At 31.8% G+C, this 24,752-nt stretch overlaps 2 protein-coding genes and 1 long non-coding RNA gene across 3 annotated transcripts; 2 read left to right on the top strand and 1 right to left on the bottom strand.

Moving 5' to 3' along the window:
- Positions 1–6,681, top strand: LOC143046756 (uncharacterized). Its single transcript, XM_076219839.1, has 5 exons — positions 1–352; positions 2,692–2,964; positions 4,051–4,098; positions 5,571–5,643; positions 6,131–6,681. The coding sequence occupies exons 1-5, from the start codon at positions 76–78 to the stop codon at positions 6,534–6,536; spliced, it is 1,077 nt and encodes a 358-aa protein (XP_076075954.1). The 5' UTR covers positions 1–75; the 3' UTR covers positions 6,537–6,681.
- Positions 6,682–11,130: 4,449 nt separating this feature from the next.
- On the top strand, positions 11,131–20,422 carry LOC143044822 (uncharacterized). The gene is made up of 9 exons (XM_076217002.1): positions 11,131–11,247; positions 12,388–12,649; positions 13,373–13,483; positions 13,709–14,056; positions 14,617–14,898; positions 16,158–16,217; positions 16,651–16,698; positions 18,108–18,180; positions 19,949–20,422. The coding sequence occupies exons 2-9, from the start codon at positions 12,622–12,624 to the stop codon at positions 20,352–20,354; spliced, it is 1,356 nt and encodes a 451-aa protein (XP_076073117.1). The 5' UTR covers positions 11,131–11,247; positions 12,388–12,621; the 3' UTR covers positions 20,355–20,422.
- A 1,257-nt stretch (positions 20,423–21,679) lies between these two features.
- LOC143046755 (uncharacterized) lies at positions 21,680–22,669 on the bottom strand. Its single transcript, XR_012969263.1, has 2 exons — positions 22,634–22,669; positions 21,680–22,044 (listed from the first exon to the last, which is right to left on the bottom strand). It is a non-coding gene; the product is annotated as an uncharacterized LOC143046755 (long non-coding RNA).
- Positions 22,670–24,752: the final 2,083 nt, after the last annotated feature.

The raw sequence follows: 24,752 nt of genomic DNA, 5'->3' as shown, positions 1-24,752 counted from the left end.
CAAGGTTATAGTATAATTGTAGTATCCAATAGTAAAACAGCTGGTACTGCACGTATACATACAAATAATGAATTCATGGGATCAATATGTTTGACACTTTGGTATCAATTTTATCTTAATTGCACGGATTGCATTTTCAATATATATCAAACTTCTAACAGTAAAGAGAAATTAATAATTACAATAAATGGTACTTCTACATTTTACAACAAATGGTTCAATATATCAGTAGATATAAATGGAAAAGGTCCATTTGGTATCATCTTAGAAGCACTCTTTAACAATAGCAAAAAAGTACCAGTACGTGCTATTCTGATAGATGACACATCGATAGCGTATAGGTCTTGCCAAGGTAAATATTAATATAATTCATCAACAAAGATGTGTACTTAAAGTCTGGAATCACATTTCCTTGACAGGGTGTGCTATTAAACAGAAAATTAAAAAGTCTTTTTGAAAAATGTTTTTTGTGAAAACTGCATTTTTTAAAATAGTATTCTTTCCTATGCACTGTTGGGATCTAAATACAATTATCAAAACTGTAGTTGATATAAATCTTTTAAAGAAATCCTCAAGCAATAATATTTAAGTCTTCCAAACAATGTTTGGAAACTTATTGTTTCAGCTCAGATCTTATCATTTTTATTAATCTTCTTCTTTTCTTCTTTTTCTTCTTCTTTTTCTTCCGCCACTTTGAAAATGAACTTGTCCGCAGTGGTTCTCAAAATAATCTTGTCATATTTACCTAGAGTTTTATAAAATGTTAGACTAACATGTGTAGGGGAGCCATCAATCTTTCGTTTGTGCATTTGGGTCTATTAAGGGGCATTTTGAGGGGCATACAGAAGGGAGGGGTTAATTATAGAACCCTATGGGATATAATTTAAAAAAAAATTCAAATGACTATAACTTGAAAACTGTAAGTGATAGATACGTGCAATCTTCAGAAATGATTGCAGGACAATAAAACAAATCAAATGAATTATAAGGTGCGTCCCTGGGGGTCATCCCCTCCCCTTTCAATTTTAGAATGTGCTATTATCTTGTAAACGGTCGAGATCCCCAACCCTAAACCATATATATTCTTGTATGGGACAATAAAACAAATCAAATGAAATAAAAGGGAAGTCAAAGGGGGGCAAACCCCATCCCCTCTTGTTTGAAAACGTATGAACGATCAAGATCCCCCACCCCTAAACCATACTGTGGATTCATTATTATACCAATTTTCGTGGATTTCGTGGGTAAAGGTGAACCACAGAATTAAGTGTTCAACGAATGGCAAATTTCCTATAGGCTTGTATGCAATCTCCTGCAAAACCACGAAATTAAATATCCACGAACATGTGAGTTTTCCTTAATCCACGAAAATTGGTACCCACGAAAATAAGTGAATCTATTCTTGTATGTGACAATAAAACACCTCAAATGAAATATAGGGAGAGTCTATTGGGGTCCTCCCGACCCCTCCATTTTGAAAACTCGTTATTGGTGGGGATCTCCTCCGCTAACCAATATATATTCTTGTATAGGACAATATAACAAATCAAATGAAATATAGGTGAAGTCCCGGGGGTCACCCACACATTCCTGTTTGAAACTTGTAGATTTTTTAGATCCCCACCATGGTTGAGATCCCCACCACTAAATCATATATACTCTTGTATGGGACAATAAATCAAATCAAATCAAATATGGGACCATGGGAATGGCGAATTATGGGAGATATGTTTGGGAGATTTCGTAACAGCATCCTTTTACAATGACTTCTTGTTCAACATGAATCGCATGTCATTGAGCAGTTCACAGAGCAACACCTGATTGTCTTTCTTTATCACTCAAATTTGTTTTAAGCGGTGTTTGTTGTGTTTTTTCACAGCCTTTCTTTGAATTGTTTTGTGAATATTACTCAATTTATTTCACTTGACTGGGCGGAGTTTAACCGTTTCGTTCATAATAAACCATTCCATCCATAGATAGGCGTTTTAGGATAAACTCATCAATGAAGTGTCCAGTTATTCTTTTGTTAATTCCTTTGATGGCACTGATAGGTGATTAGAAATCAGTAATAATTATAACGGCAATCATCCTAATCACACACATCTTCAAATAGACTGTCCTTATGCAAATTAAAACGTAAGCTCCGCCCGATCAGTTGAAATGACATTGGTAATATATGCAAGTTATGTCATGAACAATTGTGACTTCTGGTATAACTTTAAATAAACAATGTTACGACGATGACCGCGCTCAGCCGTTTTTATTTTTCCTTTTTTAACCATGAGCACCAATAACATAATATATGGTCAAATTCAATGTAACCTATTTGGCAAGTAAATATAAAATGATCAACATTAACGTTTTAAAAATGTTTCAATTGTCCGACCTTTAATGATGTATTTTACTTTTAACACATGTTAAAGTTTGGTTGATAAAAAAATGGATACTTTGCATATAACAAAATGCTTCTGCTAAAATATGAGAGATATTTAAAACATATTCCCTTGGTATATATGCAACAAGCTGATGTTCACGTAAATCACCATTGGACTTTTTCATGTAAAAAATAAATGCATTACTTAGTTTACTGATTTACACGGGCATTAAGACAAGTTCACATGCTAGCGAATTATTGTTTTGTAATCACTGTATTTTTCATTCATTGAATATACATTTGTTTTCGTTACTAAGGAGAACAAATACTTTCTACTTGCCGAGACATGAGAAAACCAGTTAGAATAGAATGTGAAACACAGTTCATTGTTGGTGATATTAAATTATCACTACAGCCAGAACACAAAACGGATTGTCAAGAAAAAGCTATTCAAACTGACTTAAACAACGTTTGCAGAAATAAATTCAACAAGTCAGAACACTGTTATTACAGTGTGTTTGAACGTATGAACAAATCTGAAGACTGTTACGATTTTACAAAAAATGTTTCTGTAAAGTATATGTGCGTCGGTAAGTGTTTTATATTCGAACTAACAAAGTGTTTTCTTCTTTAAAAAAACGAGGAAATTACAGTCATTGAAAGGAGCTCAAACGTCAGTGAAATATCAACGATATATAATTTAGCTTATTAACAATTGCAAGTACACTGCTCGACACGACATTATTGAGAGAATCAATTAAAATGTGAAATACAGGTCCTTGGTCATGTTGGTCGAGACATTCAATTATGAATTTATTCACACTACTAAAACCGATTTTTTTTTCTTCGTTTACGCAATGCTTTCGAATTGAAAGAAAAAACAATGAATATATGTGTATCATCATAAACAACATGTACATGATCTGTCTGTCAATCTGTATGATAATTAGATAACCTCCCATGATATTTAAAGCAGTAGTTGATATATCCGTGCTAGGCAGGAGACGGAAATCAGGTCATACAACACAAGGGGATATAATGAGCAACAATCACTTAGAGAACTAAATTTCAAAAATCAAGAAACACGGCTTTACTGGTGTTATTCAAACTCAAAATAACAATGTCACCTTTACAAATGCAATTACGGCGAATGCATGTTCACAACGCTACTTCGAAACAATTAACCACCAGAAAATATGTTTTAAAAACATTGACAGCGTATAAAATCATACTAGGGGATTGATTGTATACAAAAGCATGAACACGAAGCTCACCTCAAACTTGCTTTCTCTGGAATAAAGACGACATACCAGTTAATAACATTTTATTGAAATCCTTCAGACATACTTGTGTGGTTTTTCGTTCATATACGTATCAGAAAAAGACAAACCGACAAATAATAGTACATAATACATCGATCGAACATAAACTGACATAGAAAACTACAGACTAAGCAACACTAACCCCGCCAAACTCTGTCGGTGATCTCACGAGCTCCGGAAGAGTAGGCAGATCCTGCTCCACATTTAGCACCCGTCGTGTTGCTACATATTTTTAGAATCAGTTTCAACGTAAAAGTCACGTGGAAGACCCTATCTGCAACTACTTGTGTATCCATTTATGAATTTTTTTTTTTTTTTTTCATGATGATGAATGTTATATTATTTTTTTGGTAGATATACCAGATGAATCGTTGGAGCCTCCAGTTCCAAATGATGTAATAGGTACTGAACATTTTTTTTTATCTTATTAGCAATCTAAGATAGACAAAAGATACCAACGGATGAACAAACGCATAAGTCGGACACGAACTGCCAAGGCCAAAACGAAACGAAAACGGCCAAAAGACTAGTATGTCAAAAACTACATGAAATCTTTCAATTGTTCATAAACGCCTGTAGTTAAAAAAAAACATACTTAGATACATGTAACGCAAGAAAAACTTTTAGGAATGTAATGCCACATCTTATAGTTATCTTTATTTCTATATACATCATATACAAATCAGTTGAAACTCATTAGATGCAAAAGGAAATACATCTACCAAAACAAAAAATAACGGGTACTTGTTAATCCAAACAACAAAAATACACTTAGTACAGATCTGAGGGTACGCGCAGTTACTGAAAGCTAGTTCAAAGCCAACAATAACTAAATTATAGAAATCATGCATCAAAGACTTAATGTCTGTTTGTTTTGTCAATGTATCAAAATTTGATGTAACTGTTATACAAGTGAAAGGTTAAGCTAGCTAAAAAAAAAAGGTTCAATTCACCATTGTCTACATATGAAAATTTCTTTACCAACTCATGAATACGACAGTTTTTACACACTTGTTTCATGTGTTAGAGTTTTTGATTTTGGCATCGGATAATTTAAGAACTTTCCATTTTGAATTTTCCTCTGAGTTTGGTATTTTTGTTATTTACCTCTAAACTGTACTTATTGTCCAATGCTAAATGTTTTTATCTTCCAATATTCAACTAGATATAAAACTTATTGTCCTAGCTAGATGAAAAACGAATAAAGATACCATTTACAATTTTTTAATATATATAGCTGATTAAAATAATTCGAATAATGTATGAATTATAGAAGCTCGAATATGTCAATTAAACGACATATCTATCAAGGCACCACCATTTTGTGATTTTGTTTATAAATTGATTTTGTAACAAGTTCAGGTATTATAAATCAATCGTTTTTGATAAACCAAACAACCAGGATAAGTACTCCTCCAAAATTTTTGTTTTTGTTTCCTATTTCTTCAACAGCAATTATCATTCAAAGTAATGATATTTTTACAGTGTGCGTTTTAAAGTACATCATTTATGCTGGTTCATGTTGAACAAATGAACTTAAAAGGTCAGACTGTGTAAAACATAACCGAAAATGATAATGATAATAGGGGCTTCATTTCTGTGTTAGTGACATACGAAATGCGTACCATCGATTTCTTTCATGCGTTCTATATAAGAAAAGCTTACTTTTAGGGGAAATTTACATCCGGGATAAAACATTTACTGAACAATTGTATGGTGTCTGCATACCGTTCAGGGGGAGGTGTTTCCTGTATACCATATTGGTTGTCAATTGGAAGTCATTGTACACTTTAGAGTAGTACCATATCACGACAAAGGTTAAAAAATGATTGGTAAATTTGATATAGACGTTCGTTTTCTGTTGATTTTTTTAGGAATAGCAGCTGGTGTTAGTGGAGGAGTTATTCTTACAATTATAGTTATGGTTGTTATATGCCTCAAAACAAGGTATACAATTATTAACATAATATATATTATAAATATCATCTTAATGTCAATGTTTGTTTACCTTTTTTATCATGTGGTTTTCTTCGCACATGCGATGTGAGGTTGACGTAGTTTAAAGGTTATTGTTATTGAATACGGAAAAGCTGTCGGCGAATTAAAGTACGGGAAGACATAATTGATTAGTAGTGTATTTTTCTAGTAGCACTAGTACTTAGCCGTTGAAGTGTATGAAACATATCTATTGTAAAATGTTGAATATCATATGACTTCCAGTTTGTATTCGACAATGGTTCTACATGTCGTAACACAGTTAGGAGACCTTTTCTTCATTAATGAAAATTCGGACTACATCTGCAAATCTATTAACTGCCTAAACATGATGAGTGCGTATGCATACCATACTCAATAGTTCATTTTGTACTTAAATTCGCCAGTATGGCACAAACGAATACATGTATGTTGTTGATTATCAAATTTTTTTTTACAGATCTAAACCTGGTAAACAGGAGGCTAGTTTCAGTAAAGACAACAAAGCTTTTGATGAATTGCAAAATGATGACAAAAGTCAACAAAAAATAAACTTGTCTCAATCTTCCAGTCAGTCTATAATTACACCAACCGATACAAATTTACATAAACCAGAGCAGTTGAATCGGGATGGTCAAGAATCAGCCGATCTTTATAATATGTCTAATGAAGATGGGACTTACGATGTTTCTGGTAACGAAAGACAACGAGGAAACCCGAATGATAACAATATATACAGTCACACGGCAGACAATATTTATGATTCCGGAAGCCATCACACGTTACAGGACAGAAATGACGAAACGTATGATCATTTTTTCGGACAGCAAACAGAAGATGAATATGACACTACTACTCGAACGTGACGTAAAAGTAGACTTTTTTCCGGTAATCAGCTACGTTCTCATATTTTAATAAGTGTAGTGAAACTAAATTAATCTTGCATAGATTGATGATGTATGTTCATTTAAAAAATCTTCAAACAATAATAAAGTATACAGTGCATGTAAATATCATGTATATTATTCGTTGACTGCAAATGTAAATAATTTCATTACTCCTTTGTTTAACCTAACATGAGTTGAAGCATGTTCACATAGCTGAATTAAAATGCCTTGTTTAGTAATGTTCTTATAAAAAGATCTTTACTTTTCATTTTTTTTTTCATAACCTATTGTTTGATTGTGTTCTAAATCAAATGAAAATTCAGAAATATTCGGCTGATACTTACTTTTCCATTTCGAAATGGTATCTCTTCACGTGTTTCGGTATACTGTAGTTAAGAAATTATTGCGATGTTTTTTTTTTTTATTACAGCGAAAAATGGGAAACGTTATAATCGCAATAATTTAAACTCGCGTTTTGAATTTTTTTCTAATCAATTCGCAGCATTTTTCTCAATATTGCAAAATATAAAATCTCAGTTTAGCTAAAATTACAAAATCGAAATAACAAATGCACACAATAATTTCTGAACTCACAGTATATACATCCTTAGTTTTAAAAATATGAATTTTATTGTTTCTGATTCAAATAAATCGAGAAAAACGGTTTTGGGGATTTCAAAATAACAAATACACAATGAAAATACTAAAACTGCACTCAATATCAATTATCTTTTTCATATTCAACGCAGTGTTAATAAAATTTGACATTTGAAATTTCTTTTTATTAGTTTACTTATGAATGACTTGTAGATGATACTAAATGACACCAATGTAAATTATATTACAGTAACAATCCTTATTTAGATTTACTACACGAACACATTAAATCATTGGTTATATGTAGAAGCAGAGTGTAAAAGATAACAATATTGTTATTACGGTAATTATGGCCATTTAGCATGTCAAGTGATCATATGAATAAAGTATTTTAAAATTTAAACATGTTTCTACAAATTTACTCTCAGATACTTGTTTGTTGCCGTACCTAATGTAAGCTTTTGTTTGTAATATATACTCAATATTTTGTGTCTGCTACACTTATTGTGAACAGAGGGAGACATGAAATGATTACAAATGCGATAGTTATCATCTTAAATATACAAGACGAAGCTGTTTACAATTAAAGGGCACTGTAATGTATACAACAATGGTAAAATACATGCCGTAAAGTAAGCCTCACAAGGCCCTGGCTACACAAAATGTGAAATAAGTCTACTATACAAAACAAAACGTCTGTTTGTATGAAACATTATGATTAATTTTGTATTTATTTGCTATAGTTAAATTTTCAGTGTATAACATGATAACATCGTCATCCATTCTAGTCAACTGAACACGTATTGAAATGCAAATGTTGCTTTGAATTAAATAAAATGATAAATATAACGAGGTGACAGGAATAGGTGAGCAGCACAGTAAAAGGCAAAACGATATCCAGGGATAAATATTATAAATTAATTTCTTGAATTAAAGCATAGTTCGTTATCTGCTATTTAATCATCACCAAATTTGGGAAACTTTCATATAGATAAGGATATATAATCTATTCATATATACATTGCCTTTCAATTCAAGCTAAATTATCTTTCTGATATCAACCTTCACACTTGTTTTGATTAATAGAAAAGAAAATGTACTACATGTAGTAGTACGCTTGATAAAACAAAGCAACAAATAACAGGAAATTAGCTCTAGTTCAATTACCTAGTTATTACAACATGTACAAGCTAAACTTCTGTGTTTTTTTTTTTTAATAATTTATACTTTCAATAAACATTCCAATACATGCATACTTTTTCCGTAGGTCTTGGATTTAGCTATTTTTGTTACGACTACCAGGATATTGTATACAAGGAAACCCATTGGAATTATAAGTTTAGCATTTACAAGAATAATCATATCATAAAAATAAATTGAACAATGTCGATCTCTATACACAAAAAGAGGACAGGGTTGCTTAATATCCCACTACTAGACGTTAGAGACGATTTGGGTACAATTGTACAAACATTATAAAGACATCCATATCAAAGTAAACTAATTTAAATCTAAAATTAAGTACTACATTGTAACATTTCATAAAGTTGGATGATTTAAAAATGTAATTCGTTCCGACAAAACAGATTGTTTTTAAAACCTTGGAATAAGGTAGAGGGGGTAATATTAATTTGGGTATATTCAGGTATATTCTTAAATATAATATCACATACCGTCTGTACCAACATTGTCATTTTGTCACTGTCAGATAATTATCTTTATTTATCATGAAACCATCTACTCTTTTCTATATAGATAGATATAATGTATAAGTTCACAATCCTTAGTAATACTATGTTATTAGTTTGATATAGAAAAAAAAGAAGATGTGGTATGATTGCCAATGATACAACTCTCCACAAGAGACCAAATGACACAGACAGTAATTCCTATAGGTACGGCCTTCAACAATGAGCAAAGCCCATACTGCATAGTCATAAAAGGCCCCGCAATGACAATGTAAAACAATTAAAACGAGAAAACTAACGGCCTAATTAAGAACCAAAAATGAAAGAAAAACAAATATGTAACATATAAAAAACAGACAACTACTGAATTACAGGCTCCTGAATTGAGACAGACACAAACATAGAGAATGTGACGGGGTTAAACATGTAAGCGGGTCTCAACCCTCCCCTAACCTGGGACAGCGGTGTAACAGTACAACATAAGAACGAACTATAAAAAAAATCCGTTGCAAAAGGCTTAACTCATCAGATGGATAAAAATACAAATATTACAACTACAAGTGGATGTGGCCGGGTACTTGTACCAACCCAACAACAAAGAAGACACTAAGTACAGATCTGAGAGTACTCGCAGTTATTTACAGCTAGTTCAAAGCCACTAACAACTAATAAAAATCATGCATGTGATGCCCAGTAGTCAGCACATCGGTGTTGACATGAATATCAATTATGTGGTCATTTTTATAAATTTCCTGTTACAAAAGTTTGAATTTTTCGAAAAACTAAGGATTTTCGTATCCCAGGAGAAGATTACCTTAGTCGTAATTGGCACAACTTTTGGGAATTTTGGGTTCTCAATGCTCTTCAACTTTGTAATTGATTGGCTTTACAACTATTTTAATCTGAGTGTCACTGATGAGTCTTATATAGACGAAACGCGTGTCTGGCGTAATTACGGTACCTTTGATAACTTTGTCTATTTTCTTTAATCAAAGTTTGATTTTATAACTTGTCCTCGTGTAACACATTTATTGTGTTTGGGTGAAGATAAGAAATTGGAAGAAAATTCACCATTAAATTTAATCGACGCATACATGAAATAAACATTTAATTCTACTAAGCATAAATTTGTCAGCAGTTAACGAAACATTTGAGGAAGTTAAATTTAATTATTTGTACACTCGTAACTTAATTTGAGAATTTGTTTTTTACATTTTGTTTAATGAAACATAATTTTAATTCGGTGTCTTGTAAAAAACCTACATATTCTTCTAACCGATGAAGGGAAATAAAATGCAGCACTAAACATTATAAAGCGATTCTCCTAACCATTCGCATGCAATGGTTTGTAATCGAGTTGAAAGGCATATCAAATCAGCAAATCAGACACGTAATTCGAATGTCCTTTAGTACAGCCCTTGGATGGTGTAAACTTCCCAAAAAAAACGTGTATGGTGTAATGGTATATGACATATGGTGCAATGGTGTAAGGTGTATGGTGCTATGGTGTATGGTGTAAGGGGAATGGTGTAATGGTGTATGAGGAATGGTGTGATTGTGTAACGTGCGATCGTGAATGGTGTGAATGAACGGTGTACAACATTTCAGTGGTTGAAAACGAAGTTCTTTTTATTTTATTTTTTCGGATTGTAAACATAAACAATAATAATAACCTTAATATTCGAAATTTAATTGCATTATAGAAGATAGAATGGGAAATGGTGTATGGTGTAATGGGTAAGGTGTATGGTGCAAATGTGTAACGTGTATGGTGCAAATGTGTAACGTGTATGGTGTAATGGTACAAGGTGTATGGTGTAATGGTGTATGGTGTATGGTGTAATGGTGTATGGTGTTAGTGGGAAGTTTACACCATTCAAGGACTGTAATGTGAATCTGACGTTTATAAAATATCATTATACCAACACGTAGTAGTGTTTTGCCAAAGTACATAAATAGTTGAATTTTGAATATCATGATTTTTTTTTATATGAAACAGTAATGAAAATATGACGGAAACAATATTAATCGGTACACCCAAAACGTTATATTTTATTTGCGTTACACTTTTTATACTTTCTGTAATTAAATATTGACTAATGTATTTATTATTTATAGAAATAATGGCTGTTTGTGTATTAAAGTGCTTTTCTTCACAAATATTAACCGAGATTTAACAATACAACATACGTACTTCCCTTATAATATATAAATAATGTTTTACACGACTAATTTACATTGTGTTTAAACACTTTTTAACTCATTTGAACATTAAAAACTTCCTGTACGTTACCACATTCATGACACACGTATTTTTTTTTTTATCAAAATGGATTCCTTGTGGATAAATGAATTTCTTTTTTTCTATTTTCATTTTTTTAGTATATCAATCATACATACAGCAGGTAAGTATTCTTTCGTTAAAATCCATAAACGGGTAAATATATTTGTTTCCTCAAGTACTTAATCGTCAAACGATGTACTTTATTTTATATTTTGAGTGTATATTAGGTCTTTTGTTAAACACAATTGCACAAATACAGGAAAGACCTACATTTTAAACGACTTGTCAAATCGAAGAAAATTTTGGTGCATGTATAAGTTTACAATAGGGTGGAAATAATTACATTTCATACTTTGGTTCCACGATCTACCCGTCCGAATTAAAGACGCAACATATAATAAAAAGACGTGGTGTGATTGTCAATAAGACGAATACCTATTTAAGACAAAACGATATTAAGAATGACGGAAAAGTAAACAATATATGAACAATGACCTAAACTAAACCTGGGTTCTATATAAACGAATGTTGAAATCGAACGAGAAAACATTAAAATGGAAAGATCCCAACTCGTGTGAATGAAAACATTTGTAATATCCGTTTATGTATATATTAAAATAAAGCTTATCCTTTGAAAGGTACGGCGTCCGTTTAGAGATTTCCCGATTTGCAACCGAAGCAATCATATAATGAACTGTGAGCTGTACATTTGTAAATAGTGCTAAATGTGCACATTTAATATGTTTAAAATTAACCGTTGTTTTATGAGTCAGAGCTGATAGTATTTGGTTGGTTAAAGCTGCACCTACTAATTCCGCATGGGTACTATTCGTTTTTCGAAAGCAAGCAATAGTGTGTGTACTCGATTATTCTTTCATGCAAAGTTAAAGTTGTTTTGTGCTAATACATGTGTGAGCTTTATTTCTGTAATTGTACCAGGACGAATACATAAACTTCATGCATTCAAGCGTACCTCCAAAACAACAATAAAGGATGAGTTCCATACAAATGAAACTGATAAAGTGCACATCGGGAAACCTAGGGAGCCTTTTAAATCCAAAGCATTTTATTTTTACTCCTCACATGTAACAATGGATAAAACAATAACATAGGGTTGGTAATCAATTCAACATTTCGACGTTCTTGTTTCTAACAGACCTGTATCTTGTTTAATGTTGCCTTTTACATGATTTTTTGGGTGTTTTTGTCTTATATAATATTATATAAATTTTGATCGTATCTATTGTCTTGCTAATGGTAGAATTGGTTACGACGTTGCAATATCCCGAGCAAAATTCAGTAAACATCTCATGTTGGCAAACTTCAATAATAGATTCGGAACATTACTGTACATGCAGAGGAAACGTCCTGTGGTCCAAATCAATGCGATTTAAATTCCAATGATACACATACTATAGAAGACAACTGTAATGGTGAAAATTCCTGTCTGGTGGATTATAACTTTACATCAGCATGTCTACGGGGATTGAGATCCATGAATCTGTCGTACATTTGTAAACAAGGTACTAAAAATATTACACTTTTTTGCATTCAATGTTTCCTTAATTTTAGTAGTACTGTGATAAAAATAAATATGGACTATTTTAGTATGTATGCTTTACGGACTTCCTTACCTTGGTTGTACTCATATATTAGTTTTTAGGAAGAACTACATATATCCGCAGATTTTATACTGATACGATTTGAAAGTATTCAAACTCATTGGTGGTCCCTAATCTTTTTATGCATGTACCACGATTGTCGTTTGAACTGTAATGGTACAGGTTGTGTCCTATACCCGATTGGACATTATGATTGATTGCCAGTTGGTATATCGCATGAGCATGCATAACAAACGCTAACCCTATCAATATGGGCGGACACGTTCGGTTTTTTTTTTTTTTTTTTTTTTTTTTAAATCAATCTTTGCCTTTATTACCTTGATTTGTCATGTAACATGTTAACCGATTTGAATCCAAATGTTGCCTTAACTTAGCGTGTAATTGAAAGAAAAGTGATGTGTAAAAAAATGACACACAGCAAAAGTAAAATTGCAAGTCAAATAAAACGATTTTTTTATTCCCAGTTCAAAAAAATCAAAAAAATTGATTAAAAGTAAATTTACTTTATATTTAAATTTGTTAATAGAGTAATCCCCAGATTAAGTATGTTTTCACATTATTAAAACAATCGAAATGGAATAACATGATATATATGAATTAATAACTGAACTCGATTCATTATAGAAAATGGGACAAGTGTTAGTACTTTTGAGGAGGATTTCGGAGATTGGGAGGACGGCTCACCAAATAATTTCAAATGGAAACGTATTCCAGATGTGGAACATCATACTGTAGGTATGCACATTTTCAATCTTTATGTTCCTACTTGATTAAGACATCCATAACTATTAAAATGTATTACTTAATTAAATTTTACTTTTAGTTCTTTTAAACGGGGTTTCCAATAAACCATCGTTCTTAGAAATATCTTAAATGATCTGACCAACATAATAAGCTTGGAATGTTGAAATAGCACAAGATTGTTGATGAATACCTATATATATAATTTATATTTTTCAGCATCGAGAGGCTATACCATAGCTGCAACATCTACTGTTGGTTTAAATAGTAGAGTACGCATTAATACAGTTAATGAATTCACAGAACCAATATCCTTGTCACTTTGGTACCAACTGTATACCAACACTCATACTTGCTCCTTTAGTATATACAAGATGTATGTCGGAAATCATACTTTACTATTTACTACAGAGGGTAAATCTTCAACTTTGAGTCAATGGAACAACATATCAATAGATGTTTATGAACCAGTTCCATTCAAATTAGCATTGGAAGCAAACTTCACAAATCGTAACAATGATGCTATTCTAGTAGATGAAACCTCGATAGCGTACAGGCCTTGCCAAGGTAAACATAAACAAGAACTAATTTTAGTAAAAACACTTACAAAAACGAACAGAGACAGTGTTCCTTAAAAACACCTTTGTACATATTGTTGTCCTGATTTTTGCATTCAATCGTAGGAATAAGTATTTATTCCTCTGAAACTTAGTTTTAACTAATATCTAATTAGGCATAATAAATATCTGTTTGGATAATGAATAATGAATAAACATACCGTTTATTTATTGAATAAAATATAATTGGAGTTCTACGTGATGTATTCAATGTAGAATAAACTTCAAACCCTAACGTAGCACTTTATTTCTTCCATAACAAAAAACTTTTTTTTTTAAATGTACGATATCCGTCATACCTATAAGATGGAGTGATTCAATATTTTAGGAGTTATTTTTTAAATACTTAAAACGGTTTGATAATTTTTTTTTTGATTTTTCACAGCTGTTTAGCTCTTTCTTATTGATTGATATGTTGATCTCTAAAACATGTAACATTCACAAGCTGATGTTATCAGGAAAATTTAACTCTCATAAAAACCTGAAAAATTTGCTTTCTTTTAAATGAAGGACAAAGAATTGACACTACTTGCCAGGATATTAATACACCAATGAAAACAGAATGTGAGACACAGTTCCTAACTGGGGATATATCCTTAACGTTTCAACAACAAAAGCCAACCCTTCATCAGACAGGTTGTCAAGAAGAATCTATTGAAAAAGATCTAAATACATTTTGTAGAAACTTTAACAACTCGGATCGGTGTAAATTTACAGTGTCGGATTTTATGGACAAATATGAGGATTGCCTCGTTTTCAGCAAAAAAATTTCTGTGACGTATCAATGCATCAGTAAGTATTTTAGTTTTCATGTTGATGTGAATTTACATTGCTTTTCTGGTTTCACCTTGTGCCTTACTTCGGATTGCTACAAAACATCGAAATACAATTGCACATTACACATTAAGATTAATGTTTGAAAAGTCATGGTAGTCATGTTATACAAAAAATCTAATCACAAAAAAAACTGAACTCGGGGATATTTCAAAGCCGCAAGTCCCTAATCAAATGGCAAATTCAAAAGCTCAAACACATCAAATTAATGAATAACAACCGTCATATTCCGGACTTGGTACATATGAGGCGTAATTCATTGCTATTCTCACTCTTATTCAGACAGTTGCTGCTCCATGAAGAGAGGCACTGAATTTGAGCTTACACAGTGAGATTATATTTAGCATGTTTAAGAAAACTGGCATTCATCCTTTTATTTTTTTCACAAGCAATATGTAGTTATGATCAATGCATTCAAACGATATAATCTATATGCAAAAGAAAGTTTCGACTGATCCAGTTATTGATACAAATATATTGAACTAGTCTTCACTTGGGACTTAACGCAAACATATTTCCTTTCTCAATTTCATATCTTTTAAATTACTTATTACATAAAATTGAGAATGTAAATGATGGGGAATGTGTCAAAGAGACAACAACCCGACCATAGAACAGACAACAGCCGAATGCCACCAATGGGTCTTCAATGCAGCAAGAAACTCCTACACCCGGAGTCGTCCTATTTTTTTTTTCTTTCAGTATGCCTAGATCCAGTCTTAATGTTATTTAAGTGTGTTTCTAAAAAGATTTACTTGTCATCGACAGTCATTAGTATTAGAGAAACATATGCATGACAACAATGTAAACTTGTAATTTCGATTCAAAATTAACAAGACTAACAGTAGCATGTTTTTTTTTCTTTTCTGTCTTATCTTATTTAGTATTGCAGACATACATAGTCAGTAGAAATAAGAACAACAATAAGAACTTTGAATTGTGTGTCGTCAAATCTAGCCAAGCATGTCGATTGTATTAGCAAGGTGCCATGATCAAAATCAGAATTTAATCCTGTGACTTTCACACAATACATTGTTTCCATAATAATTATAATTTGAATTTTTCTTTCTTTTTTTGTATTAATGCAATAGTTGTTATTAAATGCTTGAAGATTATTCTCGCATTTACAAAACACATACTATTGAAATAAAATATCAAGAAACTTGATTCATATCCAGTATTTGCAAGATTATTTTAATATTTTTGTGGTATTTTAGACAATTCTCATACAACAACTAATATGGAAATTTCAACAGAGTCAAGAATCCAATCTGAAGGTATTCTATAAAATTTAACCAGTATTGTCTTTTTCATGTACGATAGTTCGGATGAGAAATTGAATCCAAACGAATTGTTATATCACTTCGCAAAACGGTACCAAATGTGGTTCCCATATGCTAAAACTTATACTGAGGGTTTGTGTTGCCCAGATTTATATTGCTTTTTGCAGCACTAAGACAAGCATAATTTAATTTTCGGTATTATCAATTTGTAGTTGATTTGGCTTTTGAACTGTTCTGATAAATCCTATGTTGCCTAAACGTGCGTTGAGCGAATTCACATTTTGCCTTTAGACATTTCACAGTATCGTACTACACTACATGATCGTTTGTGAATCAATTCTTTCAATTAGTTATTTTTCTGTATATTAATTGCTGTTTTTTTATTTATTTATTAATCTATCTATCTTCACATGTATTTTTTTGGCAGATACGAGAAGAGGATTTTTGGGGTTTCCTGTTAAATATAATATAATAGGTAATAAATGTTTGTTTCAAATTAACAAACAAAATTCTTTGATTGTTATATCTGTAATGAAATACAATTTTTCGGTATATATTGTACGAGAAATATTCTGAAACGTGCGATGTGTGATATAATGCTGTTTCAGGATCGTAATATACTTAATTTATATTCCTCGGCTTTGTGGTATCGGAAAAAATTAAATGATATGAAGGATCTGATAATTTGCATCTATGAAATGAAAATCTTAAAGGATATACAATGTAACGTTGAATACGTATACGGAAACGGAAACGGTGCCAACAGTGATTCGTGTTTGCCACAATCTAAATTTTGATATACATTTTTAATTTCAGCAATAGGACACATGTATTTTGTATTTTATTTGGTTTCTGGTTGAATAATAATCACTATTTAAATGGTTAGAAAAATAGTGATATTATATCTCTGACAACCCCCATAACTATGAAATACAAGAAAATGGTCAACTGAAACTTAGAAGTTAATTCGGATGGAAATTTGATGAAAAGAGCGTTAAATATTAGAAATGTCATCAAACTAAAGTTTGAAAAATACTATAACATAGGTATTGAATAACCAAAAGATGTTCTTTACAACTGGGTTTTTGTTTAGCAACTACAAAATAATCAATCAACAAAATTGTGACTCAAATACATTTACGTATAAATATTTCATGCATCTCAAGCTTTATATTTTGGATAAGAACATCATTTCTTTAATGTATCTTTAGCTTATTTAAATAATTCGTAAAATGTGTGAATGTTAGAAGATAAAACATGTCGTTTGTATTCTTCTCGAAACACGTTAACTGAAACTTTAATATCATCACCACTGTTTTATGAAACTGTAAGGAACAATTTTGAAAAATGGGAAAGCACCAGGAATTAACTAATCCTGGTTAACCAATAAAACGGGGATAAAAAACAAATGAATATTTTTTCTCTTCTATTTCATCAATTGCAATTTTCTACCTAAGGGACAGAACTTATACAATCCACATCATTAAAAGTATGAGTTTTACAGAAAAGCTTCTTTACAGGCTCATATAAAACAGACGAAATTAAGGAACTATAATCTCCAAAACAACAAAAGGAATAAAATGATGGCATCAAGCAAAAAAAAACATTATGGAGAGGGCGAAATTTTTTTTATTGTACCATAAGAAATGCGTACCATCGATATCTTTCTTTATGAGATAAGCTCCCTTTTACCACTTGCATGCAGCGATATCAATTACTAATATATATATTGACTGTATTATCTGCAATAATGTTTATTGAATGTAGTGATGACCCTAGTCTTACAATCGTGTCATTTTTTAGTGATTGATTCTTAGAATATCATGATAAGGGTTCATACATGTTTGTTAGTTTTATTTAAATGTGTTTTTTCTGTTATTTAAGTAATAGCAGCTGGTGTCAGCGGAGGATTACTTGTTATAATCATAGCTGTGTGTGTTATATGTCGCATCAAAAGGTAATATGATGTTGTTAACATGTATTTTCATTTAAATAACTTTATTTGATTGAAACCACCAATGACATTCTTACGAAAAACCTACAAGACCATTCTTAAAGACATTACAATTTATATACGAAGAACTGTGCTTACAATATTGGAGAACCCTAATTTGGCATATACTGTAAAAGAGGGGCGAAAGATACCAGAGGGACAGTCAAACTCGTAGATCGAAAATAAACTGACAACGCCATGGCTAAAAAAATAAATACCAAGGTACCAAGACCTTGTTGATAAATATCCCGTATCAATTTCACAAATAATACATGATGGTCTTGATTCTGCATACTGACGTTGTTTATCATCTTAACAACGTGTTATATTGTTTTTGCATTTGTCTTTGTTCTATTATTAATATTATTTTTACTGTTGGATTGTTTTCTGTTATATCCATTTAACGTGGCTCGGTACTTATACATCCCGTCAATGTGTTTGTGTTATCTTTCATTTTTGCTCGTGTGTTTTGTATATGCGACTTTTTGTGTTTCGTTGGTTCTTATAACGTGACTCTGTACTTTAAAAGATCCTGTCAGTATGTTATTGTTCTATAATATGTCATTATGTTATATTTCTATTATAAATCAGAAAATACATGGAACCAAAAACGTCAAAATTATTAAATCACATTTGTGGATTCTTATAAATTCCATTTCTGAAAATAATTCTTACAGGTTTTAATTTTTTTACCCTGTATGCTACATGTAACATTGCCAATGTGAAATTTTAAAATTGTTTGTATAAACATTAAACGACAAAAATATGTGACGTATAAATTTTCTGACGTCAGACACGCGAAATTGTTTCTTTTAAAATTGTAACACGATGATGACTGCTGTACCCATATTTTGACTATTTCATTTATTATGTCTGTTTAGTTATCATCATTGTAAATATAACGGAATTTGATGAGACTGTCGTACAAAGTGAGAGGGGTAGCGATATAAAACCAGGTTTAATCCACCATTTTCTACATTTGAAAATGCCTGTACCAAGTCAGGAATATGACAGTTGTTGTTCATTCGATTTTGATGTGTTTTGTCATTTGATTTTGTCATGTGATTAGGGACTTTCCGATTTGATTTTTCTCTGATTCAGTGTTTTTGTGTTTTTACTTTTAACTTAAACCTGACATTACCTTTACCAAGATTTTAACCAGTTTCTGACGGACAAAAGGATGAACGGACGAACAAGACCGGCAAACTAGAGTAATAGACGTGGCTTACAACCAGTACAAACCATTGATATAAATGTATTGGATTTGATGAAATGTTGATATGAAATATTTACGATATAGAGGAAACGTTTGTCACCCTTTATGGTTTATTACTACGGCAAAGTATGTTCATATGTTTAGTTTCCAAATAGAAATTTTTAAAGGACAGGGGCGGGCTGTATGTTTGTCCTTTTCATGCACAACTTAAAGAAATAATATTTAATATAATTTAATTATACTCTTTTTAGAATTGTCTTAAAACTCATATATTTGAATCTAACAGAATTAAAAAACAACATTGATAACACAATGCAATGAGGCATATATTCCTATATACCGTGACGGATGCAAATAATGAAGTATGTTTGCTAGAACTTTACGAGATATTGTGTTCAACATTCTAAAAGGTTAGGGGGAAAATACTCAGGTACATGTGTTATTTAATTTTTTCCAATATATTAGTTATGGTATATCACGAAACAAATATGTTAAATTTTACATGTAATTTTACAGATCTACAACTGGTAAACAGGTGGCTAAACCTGGCAAAGCTAGCAACGCTTTTGATGGACTGCAATATGACGACGAACGTCAACTAAATCCATCCTCGTCTCAATGTTTAGGTCAAGATAAAATGTCAAAGAACAACGCAAATGTATATTTACCAAAGAATTTAGATCAGAGTGGTAAAGAACTAGCCGATCTATATAATATATCTGACGAGGATGGAACTTACGATGTTTCCAGTAATAAAAAACAACTAAAACCCCAAAATGATAACAATATATACAGTCATACAGCAGACAATATTTATGATTCTGGAAGTCATCACAAGCTGACGGACAGAAATGAAGACACGTATGATCATTTCTTCGGAAAGCAAACAGATGATGAATATGACACCACCACTCGAACGTGAATTTTATTTGTTATCCATTAATCATGTGTTTCTTTAATTTGTCTAATACGTTCTCCTATTTATTTGTATTGTAGTCCTGTAATATTATGTTGTCATTTCAATGTTATATTTAACATGGCCATTAAAGTGCGAGGTTTGGCATGCCACAAAACCAGGTTCAACCCACCATTTTTTACTTTAAAAATGTCCTGTACCAAGTCAGGAATATGGCCATTGTTGTATTATAGTTCGTTTCTGTGTGTGTTACGTTTTAACGTTGCGTCGTTTGTTTTCTCTTATTTTTGAATGTAAATTCACATTGCGATAAGACGTGTCACGGTACTTGTCTATCCCAAATTCATGTATTTGGTTTTGATGTTATATTTGTTATTCTCGTGGGATTTTGTCTGATGCTTGGTCCGTTTCTGTGTGTGTTACATTGTAGTGTTGTGTCGTTGTTCTCCGCTTATGTTTGGTGCGTTTCCCTCAGTTTTGGTTTGTTAGCCCGATTTTGTTTTTTGTCCATGGATTTACACATATCCTCAGTGATTGATATAATCTTGCATCCAGTTCATGTTAAGTTATGGGCATAGAAAACTCTAGAGGAAAGAACCGAATACAAGATAATATCTTAACGTTTCAGAAACCAAAATGTGGACTTCCATGCACAATGCAATGCAGTAGAGCTCACTGGATATACTGCACAGTTGGTTTTCAGTTATAAAACTACTATAGTACTCTGGAGCTCATAAAATGAAGCATTATAATCAACATTATTGTCATCCAAGATATATAATCTTATTTTTACCATTGTAATGAAAAAGCAAACACAAACATGCCAATACACTTGCCCTAATTGACCTTTCCCTTGAAAATCGATAAAGCGAAGGTTTGTTTTGTCAACATGATCCCATGGTAATGGTCATGTTTTTCTAATGTTGTCTCGTGCTCATCAACCCAAAATGCATACATGTAATACCAATATTGAAATATAGATCTAAAAACATATCCACATTTTGGTACTTATGGGTGGGAGAGGGGGGAACTTATCAAGAACCTCATCAACCCAAACAGGCAATATGTATTGCCTGACCAAACATAGCCCTTAAACCAACCACCACTTGGATATTGAAAGAATGAGGATGTATCACATGTACTTCCGCCAAAGATATCAACCAATGAGGTTATACACATATCCTCAGTGATTGATATAATCTTGCATCCAGTTCATGTTAAGTTATGGGCATAGAAAACTCTATAGTCCATACAGCATATTTGCAGGACAATCTCAAAATACACCACTAGCAAGGATTTCCCTTAAGGAATAGTATTCCCAATACTCAAAACAAATTCAACACTTTTATTAAATATTATTCCTTTTAAAATTACTTTAAAACACTTCTAAACACTTAAAGATGCATGTAAACAGTTCTTTATAAATCGTTCATAATTCAATAAATTCTCATGAATTTGACCACATACGGACTTTTAAAAGTTGAGTTAAGGCAATGAATTCATATCAAAATGAACATTGTCATTATTCTAATAACATCTTCAGCATGTGGAAAGCTTGTAAGCAAAGGGACTTAACCTCCAAGTGTAAACTATGCTGGCTTGTCTCTTTCTTTACTGTTGTTGAATCAAACACACTCTTTACTTCATAATCAGGAACATTGACAATTGTATTTCCACTCGATTCTTCACATGTCTGCTGAAAATATATTAACCAATAACAAATTGTTTATTTGTACTAAAGACAGCATTAGTCACACTTTGAAAAGGAAATAATCCCTTTGCCTACAATCCACATGGAAAACCACTAGGGAATCAGTGTCCCTCGAACTGTAGACAAAGAAATTTAAATTAAAAAATTTAACCATACATAAAATTTAAGTATACATTTGTACTAGTATACAAAATCATTCAACATTATATTTATTTATTAATTTAGATAAAACAAAACAAAACAAAAATATTGCAACCATTATTTAATCTCCCATGACAAAAAGATTTTTGTGACATATTTCAACACATCAATGAAATTAAATACACATCCAATAGAAAACATCAGGAAATTACGGAAAAATTATTAGCATTAATACTTTTAAATAGGTTCATTTGAACATAAAGCTGCTACCTTCACAGATTTTTTTTTTTTTTTTAGTACCGTGCCATATTAGCATCTTCTGCCTTTCTCAACACAGACCTACATAATTTAGTGTAGTATCAATATTTTCCCCATTCATTATTTTCCTATTTTCAGAAATCAAAACATTACTTCATTTGCAATTTGTTCTCACCATATTCTGATTAGAAAAAATCCTTTCCTTTTAAAAGGTTGTTCGAACTCATTGACATGAATCATCGTGCAATGTCATATAACTTCTCCTTCATTCGTCACCCTGTCAAAGCTGTAGGTACATGTAACACCATCTGAAAACAAAAACATTCTATTCAATTCTATGTACAATCAAACAGACCGCTAAACGCGAACCTCGACGAAGACACCTTATAATTCAATACACATCACTCCGATAAAAAAGATGAATATCAAGTGACATGTCACACCAAATTATTCCACTTTCTCAATAATTCTATTTTTTTCTAACAAAGTCTTTTCATAGCATTTCTATCAGTATGTACGATGTAAAAATAAAATGAAAAGTCCACAACACAGTCAAAAGTAACAAAAGAAACTATTTACCCTATAAACAATTTATTATTCTCCTTTCAACTACAATTTTCCAAAATGGCCAGAGCCCCCACTTCCACATATATTTTATATAGCGATAGCACTTTGCCCTGCGTTTAACCGGCGCACGGCATAACAAATATCTGACCACCTGGGTTGATAATAACTACCCAAGATCTAAATCCCAAAACATTTTGCCACCAAGGTCAAACATTACCATCTAGTTCTATCAAGAAGCCGCCAAGGCGAATATAAATGACCACCAAGGTCTTGACGCCCCCAAGGCTAGTATTTTTAATTCATTGTTGCCATCAAGGCAAATGTAAAAAATCATAAAAATGACCACCTAGGTCTATTGCCACCAAGGCATATATAAATGACCACCTAGGTCTTTTGCCACCAAGGCATATATAAATGACCACCAAGGTCTTAAAGCCACCAAGGCTATATTGCCACCAAGGCAAATGTAAGTAAAAGTTAAAGAATATAGTTACTTTGCCGACAACACGTGGAGCACGACCTTCCCACAGCTTGGATATTGAAAGAATGAGGATGTATCACATGTACTTCCGCCAAAGATATCAACCAATGAGGTTATATGAGTTTGAACAGCGGTATATGTCAGCGTCAATGTTATTCAGCTTGTATTTAGCAAATACATATATGAGGTTCAACAATTCCTTAAGTCTAGTTAAAATAATGCACACCTGGCAGTTGTATGTTCATTGAAAACAATGTCCAAAATAGTAAAGTGTACAGAACAAAAATTTTAACATCACATGAATAAATACAAACATCATCCAACCTTTGTTTTGAATAAACAGGAATGAATCATGATCACTTAGTTCAATAACATTACCTAGTAATAAAAAGTTCTAACGTATTTTCATTTTTCATATTTTGGCATAGTAATGAATGATATTATGATAACTCAGGTGAATTTCGCTGATCTATATATATGTCACTTTTAATATTTGGAAGGTGCTCACCCAGACATTAAAAAAAAATGTTCCAACACCCGGAACACCATTAAATTCATATAATTAAGATAATAATAAATCTAAAACAGGATAATTTGAACCCCGGTAACAGTACACAAACACATTAAACCAGATGGCATATTGAGAAGCAGCGTGTAAAATATAACAATGATAATAATATGGCTGTTACTACCATTAAGTTTTCATCAATAAAACTAACAGACATAATAAAAACACATGAAAATGTTAAGGTACTCATAAAAACTATATCTACTTCCTTGTTCTTTGCTGTACTTAAAGTACTTTTTGACAGTTATATTTAATCTCTGTGCTTTTCAAAATTTACCTATACTATAATAGTAGTTGCGTTTCAGTCTCTGGAGTATTGTATCTTATTGTATCTTATGGAAAACAAAATTGATTATCAATAAACACAGAGAAACCCTAAATGATAACAATTTAACAATGTCGACAGCCACACCCCTAGTATTTACATTTTTACCTATTATGTCTGTTAGTTTTGTCCACATATAGTTGTCAATATATTGTAATGTGATGCATCTGTCATACAAGTGAGAGGTTTAGCTACCTTTAAACCCATACTTATTCCACTGTCTTCTACAAAAGAAAATGTCTGTACCAAGTAAGGGACATGACATTTGTTTTTTATTCGTTTGATGTTTTTGAGCTTTTGATTTTGCCAATTGATTAGGGACTTTCCTTTTTGAATTTTCCTCGGAGTTCAGT

The sequence above is a fragment of the Mytilus galloprovincialis genome, chromosome 9, assembly GCF_965363235.1.
Source record: "Mytilus galloprovincialis chromosome 9, xbMytGall1.hap1.1, whole genome shotgun sequence".
Lineage (NCBI taxonomy): Eukaryota > Metazoa > Mollusca > Bivalvia > Mytilida > Mytilidae > Mytilus > Mytilus galloprovincialis.
This window is presented reverse-complemented; position numbering and strand designations above follow the sequence as displayed.

Bases quoted from the DNA above. Each gene is read 5' to 3' on its own strand.
- LOC143044822 (XM_076217002.1), top strand. From the start codon at position 12,622: ATGAATCTGTCGTACATTTGTAAACAAG. The intron at 14,899-16,157 runs GTAAGTATTTTA...GTGGTATTTTAG, and splicing joins TGTGACGTATCAATGCATCA to ACAATTCTCATACAACAACT. The intron at 18,181-19,948 runs GTAATATGATGT...GTAATTTTACAG, and splicing joins GTTATATGTCGCATCAAAAG to ATCTACAACTGGTAAACAGG.
- LOC143046756 (XM_076219839.1), top strand. From the start codon at position 76: ATGGGATCAATATGTTTGACACTTTGGTATCAATTTTATCTTAATTGC. The intron at 353-2,691 runs GTAAATATTAAT...TTCGTTACTAAG, and splicing joins AGCGTATAGGTCTTGCCAAG to GAGAACAAATACTTTCTACT. The intron at 4,099-5,570 runs GTACTGAACATT...TGATTTTTTTAG, and splicing joins AGTTCCAAATGATGTAATAG to GAATAGCAGCTGGTGTTAGT.